General features: G+C 42.7%; 1 protein-coding gene across 3 annotated transcripts; it reads right to left on the reverse strand.

Moving 5' to 3' along the window:
* Nucleotides 1–9,079: 9,079 nt before the first annotated feature.
* On the reverse strand, nt 9,080–13,380 carry LOC117535722 (B-cell receptor CD22-like). 3 transcript variants are annotated; one of them, XM_034200246.1, is made up of 9 exons: nt 13,156–13,380; nt 11,847–12,194; nt 11,539–11,748; nt 10,755–11,024; nt 10,140–10,400; nt 9,911–9,998; nt 9,764–9,812; nt 9,434–9,528; nt 9,080–9,336 (listed from the first exon to the last, which is right to left on the reverse strand). In XM_034200246.1, exons 1-8 carry the CDS (start codon nt 13,244–13,246, stop codon nt 9,445–9,447), a joined length of 1,401 nt encoding a protein of 466 aa, XP_034056137.1. In that variant the 5' UTR covers nt 13,247–13,380; the 3' UTR covers nt 9,080–9,336; nt 9,434–9,444. The 3 variants fall into 3 exon arrangements, with proteins under 3 accessions (XP_034056137.1, XP_034056136.1, XP_034056138.1); XM_034200245.1 differs by having other exon boundaries at nt 9,080–9,528; XM_034200247.1 differs by lacking the exon at nt 10,755–11,024 and having other exon boundaries at nt 9,080–9,528.
* Nucleotides 13,381–13,672: the final 292 nt, after the last annotated feature.

Consider the following 13,672-nt stretch of genomic DNA (forward strand, 5'->3'; position numbering starts at 1 on the left):
CGAAACCCAGAAGCCCAGTAGCTAAACCCAGAAGCCTCGTAGCTACTAGCTAAAGGGAAGTGTTTACAATTATTAATATGTGAACGTGTAGTCTCGCACTACGCTACAAGGCTTATTTTAAATCAGAGCTTCCAGCACTATATATATATATATATATATATATATATATATATGCCCTGTACCCAGATCGCGTAAAAGTATTCATTTATTCAGGTTAGTAGAATTACTGCCCTTAAAAAATGGCAGATGAGGTTAGAACGCAGTTTCATGACCAGAGCCAACAACAGATTGGGAGGGATACACAGAAGCTAGATCCGGACCTTCTGCCCCCCGGTCAGCTTAGCCCAGACCCACGGGTGTACCGCAAACTAAATACGTTCCTGTTAGACTACCGTTTAGCCAGAGAGCAACAAGCAGGTGGTATAATGTCTGAGACCCTACCTCCACCCTACGGAGATGATAGCTCACAAACGCCACTTATGAGTATCCCATCTACTACTCCTAGAAGAAAGCACATTGTTAGACATGATATTCAGGGAAAAGGAATGTTGGAAATAATAATGACAGATATTGAAAATCTTAAACTGGATCAACCAACCATGTTAGTGAACCCAGCTAATATGGAGCTAAAACATGCAGAGCAATAATATGATAAGGACTATTAAACTGTCAGAAGGCAATGTGGTTGTCAGATAGCCATAGCTCCAGTTGTTAAGAAAATAGGGAGATTCAAAAAGTGATCCTTTTATTACAAAGGGAAACAATGAGACCCTTACAGAAAACCGCTGCTCCAAAAATAACTCTGTTTACAGATGGGAGTCTGCGAAAAGGTGACCAAGCAGTTACTTGGGCTTTTATAATGAAAACGAATTCAGGTGAATTACTTTGCAAACTAAAATGTGTGATTCCGGGTACAGCACAGTTGAGGGACTTCTTTTTGCTAAAAAAGGTAAAATAACACACATCCGTATTGTTACTGATAGTGATTATTGTTACAAAGCAGGTAAAGAAGAGCTTAATTATTGGGAACAAAGGCAGTTCACCAATGTGAAAGGTGAAGCGCTGACACATGCCCATCAATGGAGTCTTATTGCAGAGTTAAGGGCGGGCATCTACCTAGAGTGGAATCATGTTCGTAGCCATACAGATAAGATCGATTTCGACTATCAGGGAAATAGAGAAGTTGATGCGCTTGCTCAAAGCAAGGGACGAGTTAACCACCTGACTGCCATATTTCCTATAGGGGTGGAAGCATTCATGTACCTCCTGAAGAAGCTCCTCAGGTTGTGCTTGAATTCATGGGCGGTTCTAGGGGGGGCCAGGGGGGGGCAGTGCCCCCCTAACACTGACCTCTGACCCCCTGTGGCCCCCCTAACAATGAAACGGTTTTTTTTTGTTTTTTTTAAATGTATATTTTCTGGTACTCGGTTTGCCAAAAACCGCAGGATTTTGTTGCTGTAATGTGAGATTGTGCAGCCATTCTTTGACGGACGGGGAGCCAGTGGAGGTTCTGGAGGACGGGAGTGATGTGGTCTCGGGAGCGGGTGTGGGTGAGGAGGCGGGCAGCAGAGTTCTGGATATGTTGGAGTTTATTGAGGAGGTTGGATGGTATGCCGTAGAGCAGTGATTCTCAAATGGGGGTACGCGGACCCCTAGGGGTACGTTGGGGTACTGCAGGGGGTACGTGAGATTTAAAAGAAAAAAGAAAAAAAAAGTTTAATTAAAAAAAATACCATGCATGATTACAAAAATAATTTTAGTACAATAAGTGAAATAGAAAACACAATTTTATATAAAATATTTCTAGAACCACCAAGGGGGTCCTCATATAAACATGTCAAATATGTGTATTGTATTTTATAGTTTTTCATAATATATCATTTTGTTATGTATATAGGCTTTTTCTATCAAAGATGTTCGGGGTCGGTCAGGGGGTACTCGGCTGAGAAAATGTTTCAAAGGGGGTACATTACTGAAAAAAGTTTGAGAAGCACTGCCCTAGAGGATGCTATTGCAGTAGTCGAGTTGTGAAGTGATGAATGCATGAATCAGGGTTTCAGCAGCAGAGGAGGAGAGTGATGGGCGGAGACAGGCAATGTTTTTGAGGTGGAAAAAGGCGGTCCTGGCGATGTGATTGATGTGGTGGTTGAATTTGAGCTGACTGTCGAAGATAACTCTGAGGTTGCGGATGTGAGGGGGGGGGGGGGGGGGCGGTAGAGTGTGGATGTCAATGGTGAAGTTGATATTCTGGATGTCTTTGATACGGGATGGGGGGCCGATGATGATGATGTCTGATTTGGCACTGTTCAGTTGGAGATAGTTTGTTTGCATCCATGCTTTTATTTCTGAGAGACAGTTGGTGAGAGTGGAGTGTGTTGTGGGGGTGATGGTTTTTGTTGAGATATAAAGTTGGATGTCATCAGCGTAGCAGTGAAATTGAAGGTTGTGGCGACTAATTATTTTGCCAAGGGGGAGCATGTAGAGGATGAAGAGGAGGGGGCCAAGCACCGGACCATGGGGGACGCCTTGGGACAGAGGAGCAGTGGAGGAGTTGCAGTTGTTGATGTTGATAAACTGATGTCTGTCGGTGAGGTAGGATTTCAGCCAGGAGAGTGCAGTGTCGGTGATGTTGAGTGATGATTCGAAGAGGGACAGCAGGATGGCGTGGTTGATGGTGTCGAATGCTGCGGTGAGGTCGAGGAGGATAAGGATGTTAAGGTTGCCGGAGTCAGAGGAGAGGAGGAGGTCGTTTGTGATTTTGAGAAGAGCTGTTTCGGTGCTGTGTTTTGATCGGAAACTGGATTGAAATGGCTCAAAGAGATCATTGGAGCTGAGGTGGGCTTTAAGTTGTGAGGCAACGACAAGTTCAAGTATTTTTGACAGAAAGGTGAGATTTGAGATGGGCCAGAAGTTGGACATGATGTCAGGTGTGAGTCCAGGTCTTTTGAGAATGGGTGTGACAGCAGCCAGTTTGAGAGAGGGGGGAACTGATCCAGATCTGAGGGAGGAGTTAATGATGGTGGCGATGAGTTGGGAGATGGCAGGGAGGCTCTCTTTAAAAAATTTGGAGGGCATTGGGTCAAGTGTGCAGGTGGAGTTAATTCCAGTCATGAAGTCGGACAGTTGCATGGGGGTCACAGGGGAGAAGTGGGACAGGGGCTGTGAGGTGAAGGGGGGGGAGCCAGGAGGGGAGGTGGGGGGTGCTGATGAGGGTGTCAGATTGCTGTAAATGTTAGGGATGCACCGAATATTCGGCCACCGAAAATTATCGGCCGAAAATGGTTAAAAAGGCCCTTTCGGCTTTCGGCCGAAAGGGGTTTAGCACCGAAAAAATATCACCGAATGTCAGAACAGGCTTACGTTGGTAACCTAACGTGTTGTTGTGATGACGTAATAAAGACGCGGCGACCATGCTCGCGGCTGGCTCACAGGGGAGGGGGAGATTGACCTTTGTCATCGAGATTGCCCTGAGCCTTTAACAAATCGTATTAAATAATCTGATGACAGACTGTAAACAGAATAGCTGAAATTTTAACAAACTAAATAACTCAGTTACCTCTAATCATTAACCCATGTTTGTATCATGGAGTTAACTCCGTGTGTTGCTGCTAGCATACATAACACCTGACGTGGAAACGTTACTCGTGGATGGGGCTACAGAGCTGCTAGAAAGACGGTCGAGCCCGGTACATTCCTCCGTCTGCATGCGGTGCACTTTTGCTAAATGTTTAGACAAATTGCTCGTGCTTACATGCTAAACTCTTTTTGCACTTATGGTAACAAGTATTCTCCACATCGAGACGGGTAAAGTTTAACCACACCCAGTGCTGGAATTGGGCCGGTACTCACCGGTACGCAGTACCGGCACTTCTGGTTCTGACCCATGGAGTACCGGCACTTCTTGCTCAGTACCGGCATGCTGGCGGTACTCCGGTACTCATGCACCGTGCCAGTACTCAACACTCTCCCGCCGTTCTTATTATACATCCATATATATATATACAGCCGCCCGGTACTCAGTAGATGCGTCATGAGGTGCCGAACGGACATTCTCATCGCTCTAACCGCTGGAGTTTCACAGCGGCTGTCAGCTGTTTACTCCTGTCATTCAAACAGAACGTGCTGGAGAGGGGGCGGGGCTTATCTTCTCCATGTAAATACTGTGGTGGAAACGACTATGTCAAAATTAACCTATTTGACCGTGATTTAATAGTAATACACGTTTCAAAATAATAATAATAATAATGCCGAAGTAACAACATACTGAAAACTGTAGTAAAACCATGTTTTAATGCTTTACAATTTACATACCTAGATGCACGTGTGTTGTGTTTATGCAGTGCAACTCCCACCCAGTGGGTGGCTATGTAGAGTGATAGAACAGAGCAGGCACGCCCCCGAGAGAAGGAAAGCAAGTCACGTCACAAATTAGCATTTCTAAAATGTTAGCGTGGATTAATAAAAGTGCAAAAAGACAGCGGTTGTCGCCGGAAGAAACTTCAAATACAGAGAATGCTGTGCCTGTGTTGGAAATTGTGTCTGATGGGGAGCTTTCTTTGGTTGATCCTCCTGCTCCAAGTTCTAGTGCATTAGCATTAGCACTAGCTCCGCCGCCTCCTCCAGAGCCTCTAAAGTTAGCTGCTGCTGGCGCAACTGCCACCACCAACACCGGGCAAAGCGATGCACCTGACTGCTGGACAACGGACCAGGTGCAATATTTTTGCAAGACCAATGCATGGCTCCTTCTTAAAGATAAGAAGCTAGGATGTCGGATATGCAGAGATGTCAAATCTTTGGGAATACACACTGGACAAGGACTGAAACTGTCAACTGAATGGGGTGAGTGTGCAGTGTCTCATTTCGGTGTTGACAAGGGCAAACAACAAGCTAGCCTGAGAAAAAAAATCAAAGAACATAAAGAATCACAAGCCCATGTAAAAGCTGCTGACATCCTTACATCTGCTTCACGTGAAACTATTCAACATCAAGTGCAGTCTATGCATAAATCTGAATTAGACACCACTATCAGAGTTTTTCGAACGGCATATACAATTGGCAAACATAGCCGGCCATTCACAGACATGCCAATTGATTTGAATGTACAGAAACTGAATGGGCTGAACGTGGGCAGGGTTTTGCACTCCAATAAAACCTGTGGCGAAATCATCGACCACATAGCTCATGAGCTGAAGAAAAAAATGGCAAAAGACATTACAGAAAACCAAAGAAAACTCTGTGTTTTGGTCGATGAATCTACCACTATTAGTGGTAAAACGGTGCTTGTTGTGTGTCTACGCTCAGCATTAGCTGATGCTGAGCCCGAAACGTTTTTTTGGGAGCTGATCGAGTTGGATGGAACAACGGCTGATGACATCACAAAGGCGTTAATGGAGTGTCTTGGAAGAGATTTTAACGAGGACTTTTTAGGTCAGTGTTTCGTTTCTTTTGCATGTGATGGGGCTTCAGTCATGCTAGGGAAGAGAACAGGCGTTGCTACCCAGTTGTGTAGTAAATTCCCAAGCCTGTTTGTGTGGCACTGCTCCAATCATCGTCAAGAGCTGGCAGTTGGGGATGTGGTCAAGGAGGTCTCAGGGCTCAATCATTTCCAGATCTTTTTTGACAAACTCTATTCCTTGTTCCATGCCTCCCCCAAAAATCAGAGGCAGTTAGCGCAGTGTGCGCAAGCAGTCGGACAGCGTCTCCTGGTGATAGGGCGTGTTTTGTCCATCCGCTGGGTGGCTTCAAGTGAAAGGAGCGTCAGAGCAGTCTGGGAAAACTACCGAGTGCTTCATGATCACTTCACAAATGCTGCAAACGACACGAGCAGGGATTCCAGAGACAGAGCAAAGTACAAGGGCCTGGATGATGTGCTCACATCTGCAACGTTTGTCAGCAATCTGGGACTGATGTACGATGCGCTCACAGAGCTCAGCGACCTCTCTCGGCAACTCCAAAAAAGAGAGATGACACTGCCTACAGCAGATAGGCTCTTAACTCGAGAAATACGAGTTTTTGAATCCATGGTCACCATGCCTGGCCCACACATGACTACAGTTCATACAGCTCTAGCTGAGAAGTCCTTCAAGGGTGTTGCCCTGCGTGAGAATGGCAGGCTTGTACAGATTCATGCAGGTCAGTTTTTCCGCAGTATGGTAGAGAATCTGAGACACAGAATGACTTCCACAACCTCCTCTCATGTCAGCACAAGAGAAATCCCATTACATGGCCGGGAGGCCCGGGACAATCAGCTAATCCAGGACATGAAAGTTATCCATCCTGGAAGTTGGCCTGAAGAGGAGTTAGACGTACAGTATGGGGACGTAGAGGTGCTACGTTTGTGCGAAGTGCTGAAAGTGGACAGAAGAGAGACTGTTCAGGGCTTTCGCGAATACAAGGAAACCAGGGCATCCCGTACACCTGCTGCCATGGAGCCTCTACTGAAAGCAGTCCGAACCATCGCTGTCTCCACTAGTGAGTGTGAGCGGGCATTCAGCTGCATGAACGATATCCTTACTGCAAAAAGGAATGCTCTCTCTGTCAGCCGACTGTCCAGCCTGGTTTTCATTAAATGTAATGGACCATCACTAGGACAGTTCAATCCGGAACAGTATGTGAGGTGCTGGCTGGCAAAGGGAAGGAGAAGTGCTGATGAAAGAGCCTGTCCAGCTCCAGCCCCTGATACTGATGTCCCCAAGGCCTTCTGGAGCCTTTTCTAACAATGTGAAGTATATTGCAAAGCAGCTCACCCAGTGAGAAGACTTTTGGCATAATGTGCCGATTTGTACAGATCCTGGAGATAGAAGGACTTCAGACCAACTAGGGAGTTATCTGATCAGCTTGGTGTTCAATGTAACTCTTTACCATGGCTCAGACTTTGTTACTTGCAGTTACAGTTTCTCATTTTAGATTGTGCAAATTTTGCATTTGTTTTTACATGTTCTTTGTTCATGCTCTTTATCATTTTTCTGAGTTGGAAAGTTAGATTGCATCATAGTTTACTTTATACATATTTGTATTCTTCAGTGGTGAAGTATATTGCAAAGCAGCTCAGCCATGTGAGAAGACTTTTGGCACTTTTTCGTTTTCTGAGTTGGAAAGTTAGATTGCATTCAAAATGTACAGAAATACTTAATTTTGTTAAAGCTTTTTATAAAAAATGCTTCTGACCAGAGCTTTGTTTCCTTGTCATTAATGTTGAACACCACCAGAGGGGCTCTCACCTGAAAGGTCTCTGCTTCATGTGTCTTCAGCAGAAGATCTAGACTTTGATTGCTATATTTTCAGTTAATATTGACCTTACTGAGCTTTAGCCATATCCGCTGCCTATCATAAAAAATGTTAAGTACAGTGAACCTTTCTAAAATATACAGTAGTAAAGAGACAAACCCACCAGCATTATAGTAGCCAAATTCTTGTTTGTGGGCTGTATATATAAAATTGACTTGAAAAAGTTGCTGATTTTAGAGTACTGGCACCTTTTTCATTCCAATTCAAGCACTGACCACACCTCGAAGCGCGTTCTCTCCGCCATCTCCGCAGTGTGCTCCGCTGCATGTAGCAGCTGCGTGTGTGTAAACTGCCCCGCCCCCTCGCACACAGACGGGGGAGAGAGATCTCGTCTGATCGAAAATACATCATAGACGCATTTGTTGTCTTTGCATATTAGAAACGAGTTGGCGACACTAAGACTGCGATATCATGTTTTTTAGCAATAATACATGACATATATAAATGTACTGTATGCATTCAAAAGTGCTGAATAAATGTTTTATGGACCCATAATAGTGATTATTATTTAAGTTAAGTTTTGCCATAATCATGTCTATTTCCATAATCAGGTAGCTGAACAACATTGGTAAAAAATGTATACATTATATATATATATTTCTATTAATCATTTTCGGCCTTTCGGCATTCGGTTTTCGGCCAACTGTTTCCTATTTTCGGTATCGGTTTCGGCCAAGAATTTCCCATTCGGTGCACCCCTAGTAAATGTTGCTGATTTTGGTTTGGAAAAACGAGAGGAAGGAGTTGCACTGTTCGGTGGTGAAGGACGAGGTGGCGTTGTCACAGGGTTTGAGAAGTTTGCTGATGGTGGAGAACAGACGCTTGGGGTTGCTGGAGCCAGACTGAATGAGTTGCGAGTAGTAATTAGACCGGGCTGCTTTGAGTGCGTTACTGTACTGCTGGAGATAGTCTTTGTAGATTTGAAGATGGACTGTTAGTGTGGTTTTCTTGTGTTGGCGTTCAAGTTGACGTTTCCTTGATTTCATTTGGCGGAGTTCGGGGGTATACCAGGGGGCGGAGTGTATGAAAGAGACATTTTTTGTTTATACATTTGTTTATAAATAGAATGTGATTGTATAAAAACAGAAGTATCATCCTTCAAAAGCAACGCCTGCTGTGTTTATCTGGATTTGTTGACCGTGCTGTACAATGCAGCTGGATTCTCTTCAGAGTCCTGACCTCTGGTCCTGAGAGATAAATGATGTATTTCTTAGTGGTAATAATAAAGCAAAAGGAATTAAATGATATGTGAACAATGTTCCTGTGAGGATCTGCTCACCTCGGGGCAGCACTGCTGAACTTGACGGCAGCGTACTCCGGGACTTCCTGTTGCTCCGTGTGTCTGAGGGGCTGAGCTGCTCTCATGTTGGAGTAAAGAGGATCTGCCCGGTTGTTGGAGAAGTGAACGCTGGCATACTGAAGGTCCTCCTGCTGCTCCGGCTGATCAGGTACACACTGCAGGGATGAAAACACTTTCAGGTACACATTTTCACATTTATAGATATTTAATTTACAGAGGAATGGACCCAGGACAGAAAAGGCCAAATGAACAGCAGCTGTGGTAATGATGGAACAATATCCCTGCTTTATCAACATGCTGCTGTATGACAGAAAAGATTAAAGGATAATAGATAGGAAACCCTCTGGATGTACTTGAAATGTTCTCATGTTTAAGAGGAGAATCAAAGAGATTGTGATAGAAATTAACTTTTTATAGAAGGATGTAAAAAGAGCAGCAAGAGGTCCTTCTATGTCAGATACATTTTCTATAAGCACTTAACCAAGACACTGATGAGGATTTTTCAAAGTTATTTATTATGTGGAATTTAAAAAAACAATTTGAGTAGACTTTTTTAATATCAACAACTCTGCATATAACAAATAAACATGTACACATAGTTGAACCTTCAAGCTGCTGCTACTGAAAACTGACAATAAAAGCTTTAAGAGTTGAACGTGAATATATCCACTTTGCACACATCCTGCACAGCCTCGCTCTCCACAGGGACATTTCAACGTCCTTCTTCTTTGTTTCCATCAGGTGAGCGTCTGAAGAAAATCACAGAGACTTTGTGTAAAGTTACAGCTGGAACTGTGACTCTACATGTGGAGTGGGCCTGTTTGATCTGATGCAGGAGGCTCTAACCTGACTGGACTTCACACCATGTCTTCCTGCTCCTCTGTGTCTTCTGTCTGTGCTGCAGTGTGTGAGTTGTTCTCATACTCAGGATCAGAGTCCAACTGATGAAGTGAGAGAAGACACAATTAGACCCTCGTTCATGAAACCTGCCTATAGATTTTATTATTTTTTTTTCATTATATTAAAGTTGATGCCAATTATTTCTTGGCTAAATTCATAACTGGTTTCAACTCCGGAAGTTGTCTTTAATCACAAGTTCTCTTCACATTGCATGTATGAGCCACAGTATAGCTTTGAGGAAGGGGAAATGTTGTCAATAGGTCCGCTCTCTCTCACCTCTATCTCTTCAGGTGCTTCAGTGGTGGAGCGCAGAGCTTTCTTCTTCCTGGATTAAGGACAACAACAAAGACAGATTTTATTTCATAGCAGTAAACTAAAAGATGTTAGAAGGATGTTTAAACTGATGAATGTATATTGTTGTACCTCATCCAAAGACTCAGGAGAAGCGCAAGAATCAGAATCAAGACCCCCAGAGTCGTCCTGATGATATTCACTATCATTGTTGAACTCCCTAGAAACATGAACACATATGTGATACTTCTAACTATAGATTGATAAATCACATTGTCAGTGTGATCCACCTCTGACACCATGGAGGTTCCTCCCTGAACACTGACAAGTGAATCAGGTCTGGTGAATGTAGAGAACTTACATGCCACAACAATCAGATGAAAGGTGGAGTTACTACGCCCTAACTTGTTCTGAGCTCCACAGGAATAACTCCCACTGTGTTCAGCTCTGAAGTCAGTGATGTTGAAGATCTGTCCTGAAGCTTTTGGAGAGTCTTCATTCCTCTTGTACCAGGTGTAGTTAGCTGCTGGGTTAGCATCACTGCTACAGGTCAGAGTCACTGAACTGCCCTCCTCTATCTCAGCAGAGGGACTCACTGACACAGAGGGGAGCTTTGGAGCATCTGGAGGAAATACAATAAATCAACAAAAGGTTACAAATACATCATGTTGAATTGAGTATTGAAATGAGACGTAGTTATTTGTGTGGGTGCATCTGAAATATGGAAGTGTTTTGTTCACAGGTACAGAGCTGAAGAAAACAATTATGTTCTGTATATACAGTATATCGTTTTCTGTATGACTGCTGGCTTGAATACCCTGAACATACGTGCAGATTTGAGAGCCAATAGTAGATAAAACTTCATGTTCATCATCTACTTTAGCTGCTCTCCATCTCATTGACCTACAGCAGCAGACTGTGAACAAAGTAGTCATTGGTTGCATGATGCTTTTTAAATCATCTGGGTTTTACTCACATTTCACATCAATAGAGATGGATTCAGATCTTCTCCTCCCAAGCAGATTCTCAGTTCTGCAGTAATACTGTCCAGAGTCAGAGGACTGGATGGAGCTGAGGACGAGACGTGGTCCTACTTTGACAGAAGAAAGGTTTGCACTTCCATTCCTCTTGTACCAGGTGTAGTTAGCTGCTGGGTTAGCATCACTGCTACAGGTCAGAGTCACTGAACTGCCCTGCTCTATCTCACCAAAGGGACTCACTGACACAGAGGGGAGCTTTGGAGCATCTGGAGGAGAAGTGTTTAAAGTTATTAACATTAAAGGGTAGATATAATGGCAACTTGCAAATGTCCAGAGATACAAAGCAGAAAACATTTTTCACAAACACAAGCATCAAGCATCTGGAGGAGATAACATGAACACATTTCACATTTAATTCCACGGTGGAAGATATTTTAATGAATAATAGTATAATAAAACACAGAGTGGTGGTTCACTTGATTCCATCCTTTATCAGAAATCTAAACATTTGAGGGAAAGAGTTAATCTTTATGTCATGGAAGAAGTTTCCTTCATAATTCTTGTGTATTCTTCTTTCTAGTAGCATCCTTCGTAGCAAGAGTATATTTATCCTATTTTAAAATCAAACAGAAAACCTAGAGCCCTGGTTCAGTGTCTTTGGACTCTGCCATGTCTGCTGGCGACCTCTGGTGGGTAAATAGATACATGAGTGCAATGATGATATATGTTATACTGCATGTTAATGTTATTATGTTAGTGGAAGACTTTGAGTGAACTCACACACTGAAGGAGAGGGGAAGTCCTCATATCCCTTCAAAGCACAGGAATAACTGTCTGCTGACTCATATCTGAAGTATGCATAAGAAGATGTGTCTTCCTTCACTTCCTCTCTGTTCTTAAACCAGATGTAGGAAGTTTGACCAGGTGAACAACTGCTGAGACACCGAAGGAGAGTAGACGATCCTGATCTGCTCACCTGCACCTGGAGATCTGAATAAAGGTACAAACATAAAAATAAAGATCAATAATGTTCATGTATCAAAATTAAAATAACATGTTAAATGTTTTAAGAGTAATATTTCAGATACCTGTGACGGACAAAGTGACTGGATTAGCCCAGTATGTAGCTTGGTTTGTTTTGAACATGAACCTGTACTCAGCTGAGTCGCTCTCTCTCAGGTTTCTGATTCTCAGAGTGCAGATGTTGTTTCCACAGAGATCCTCTACACGACCTGCATACTCTGAGACTGTGTTCAGATCTACATGTTTACCACCTTTCTGTTTAGTTAACCACAATGTTTTCTCTAATGTGTTAACACGATTATTCCAGCTAGATGGGTATGTGTAGCTGCATCTTATCTCCACTGTTGATCCTTTCACTGCACAGATCTCAGTAGAAGAGCAACTCACTCTCCAGCCATCCTGACCCTGAACCACTGAAACACAGAGCACATCAGAAACTATCATCAAAGTTAATCTATACATTGTTGAGAAATTGCCTGATCAGTACTTTCAACAAAGAATGTAAAAATAAACATTTTACAAACTTCACTGGGATAGAGCAGAAAAACACATGTGAATTCCTTCTTAGGCATTTTAAAACCAATGATACTCTTTGACTTTGTTGTTTCTTAATCAAAGCAGGTAGAACAGAAGTCTACGCAAAAAGGGTTCAGTTTGACACAAGATTGGAAAATGCCTTCATAGAAATGAACAGTGAATGATTAGCGATCACATTAATTAGAATAGTGTGAGACTCTCTGAACAGTTTCCTCTCTGTTCGCTCTGTGGTCAGGTTGCTGCTGAGGTCAGTGTGAACAATAACAATACATGCAGAGCACTGAGGCGTGAGCAGCTTCTGTCTGATATACAGATAAGAAAAAGAAGAAGACTGCTTTTAACTCAGAGCGTGAATATAACACTGAGGTCAGAGAGGAGAGAAGGAACTGGAAGGGTTTGGTGCAGAGGTATGGCGACATAAGAGTTGAGTCAATATGTTATGACTTAGAATAAGAATATCTCTCTAAATCACTTAAACTTAATAAAAACAGAGCTGGAGATTATTGAAGTCATCTTAAGAAAAAACAAAGCAAAATGTTTTCACAGAGAGGATGGAACAGTTATGCAGACACTATATTTTAACGCTTGTAAAAGTGATAAGCAAACTGATATTGTATGCAGATGATTGGAGCAAAGGACAGCAGCAACGCACGACAAGATATTCAGAAAATCCATCAAAAAAACTAGTAACGTCTCAAGTTTCTACAATTCTACACACAAATACATTTAAAATGTTTCTGCTAGGTTTGCCTTTTACACAAATCCATCCCACTTATTCCCACATTTCCCAGAATCCCCTCTGTTCATGTGATGAATGTAAGTGTAGATGTACAGTACCTGACACAGAGAGCAGGAAGACAACTAATCCACTCGCTGCTGCAGTTAAACTCATAGCTGCTCCTCTCATCTCTGTGAGACTATAAAACATGTCAGATTAAATAATGTTCACAGGAGGTTTACAGAATCATTACATCAATAAACTGTTTCTACTCACAGTGAAAGAGGAACGATGTGTTTAAAGATAACTTTCCTTTGAAGCAATGAGCAGAATACGGATATCAGGCTGTTAAGAGACTAGATTTCCTTCCTGTTTAGATTATTAATATGCATGATGAGCAAAACCGCAGTAACACCCACTACACAGTAATTCTTTGTTGTCAAAAACTGAACTTTTCTTAACAAAATAAACTATGGCTTTAACTTGTTTGGCTGCCAATATACCACTGACACCAGAAAAGAGCATTCAAATGAAGAAGAGAAAAATAGTTCATCTCTATGAGCACTGAGGATGTCACACAGTCTGCAGGTGTAGTGAAAGAACAGGGGGTTACGTATTGTAACCCTAGTTATATAA

This window comes from Gymnodraco acuticeps, unplaced genomic scaffold (genome assembly GCF_902827175.1).
Source record: "Gymnodraco acuticeps unplaced genomic scaffold, fGymAcu1.1, whole genome shotgun sequence".
In the NCBI taxonomy this organism is placed as follows: Eukaryota; Metazoa; Chordata; class Actinopteri; order Perciformes; family Bathydraconidae; genus Gymnodraco; species Gymnodraco acuticeps.

What these genes read in the sequence shown, in the direction of transcription:
- LOC117535722 (XM_034200246.1), bottom strand. Translation starts at nt 13,246, where the DNA reads ATGTTTTATAGTCTCACAGAGATGAGAGGAGCAGCTATGAGTTTAACT. An exon ending in CTTCCTGCTCTCTGTGTCAG is followed by an intron (nt 12,195 to 13,155) that starts GTACTGTACATC and finishes TCTGTGTTTCAG; the next exon opens with TGGTTCAGGGTCAGGATGGC. An exon ending in CTTCCCCTCTCCTTCAGTGT is followed by an intron (nt 11,025 to 11,538) that starts GTGAGTTCACTC and finishes CTTCTCCTCCAG; the next exon opens with ATGCTCCAAAGCTCCCCTCT.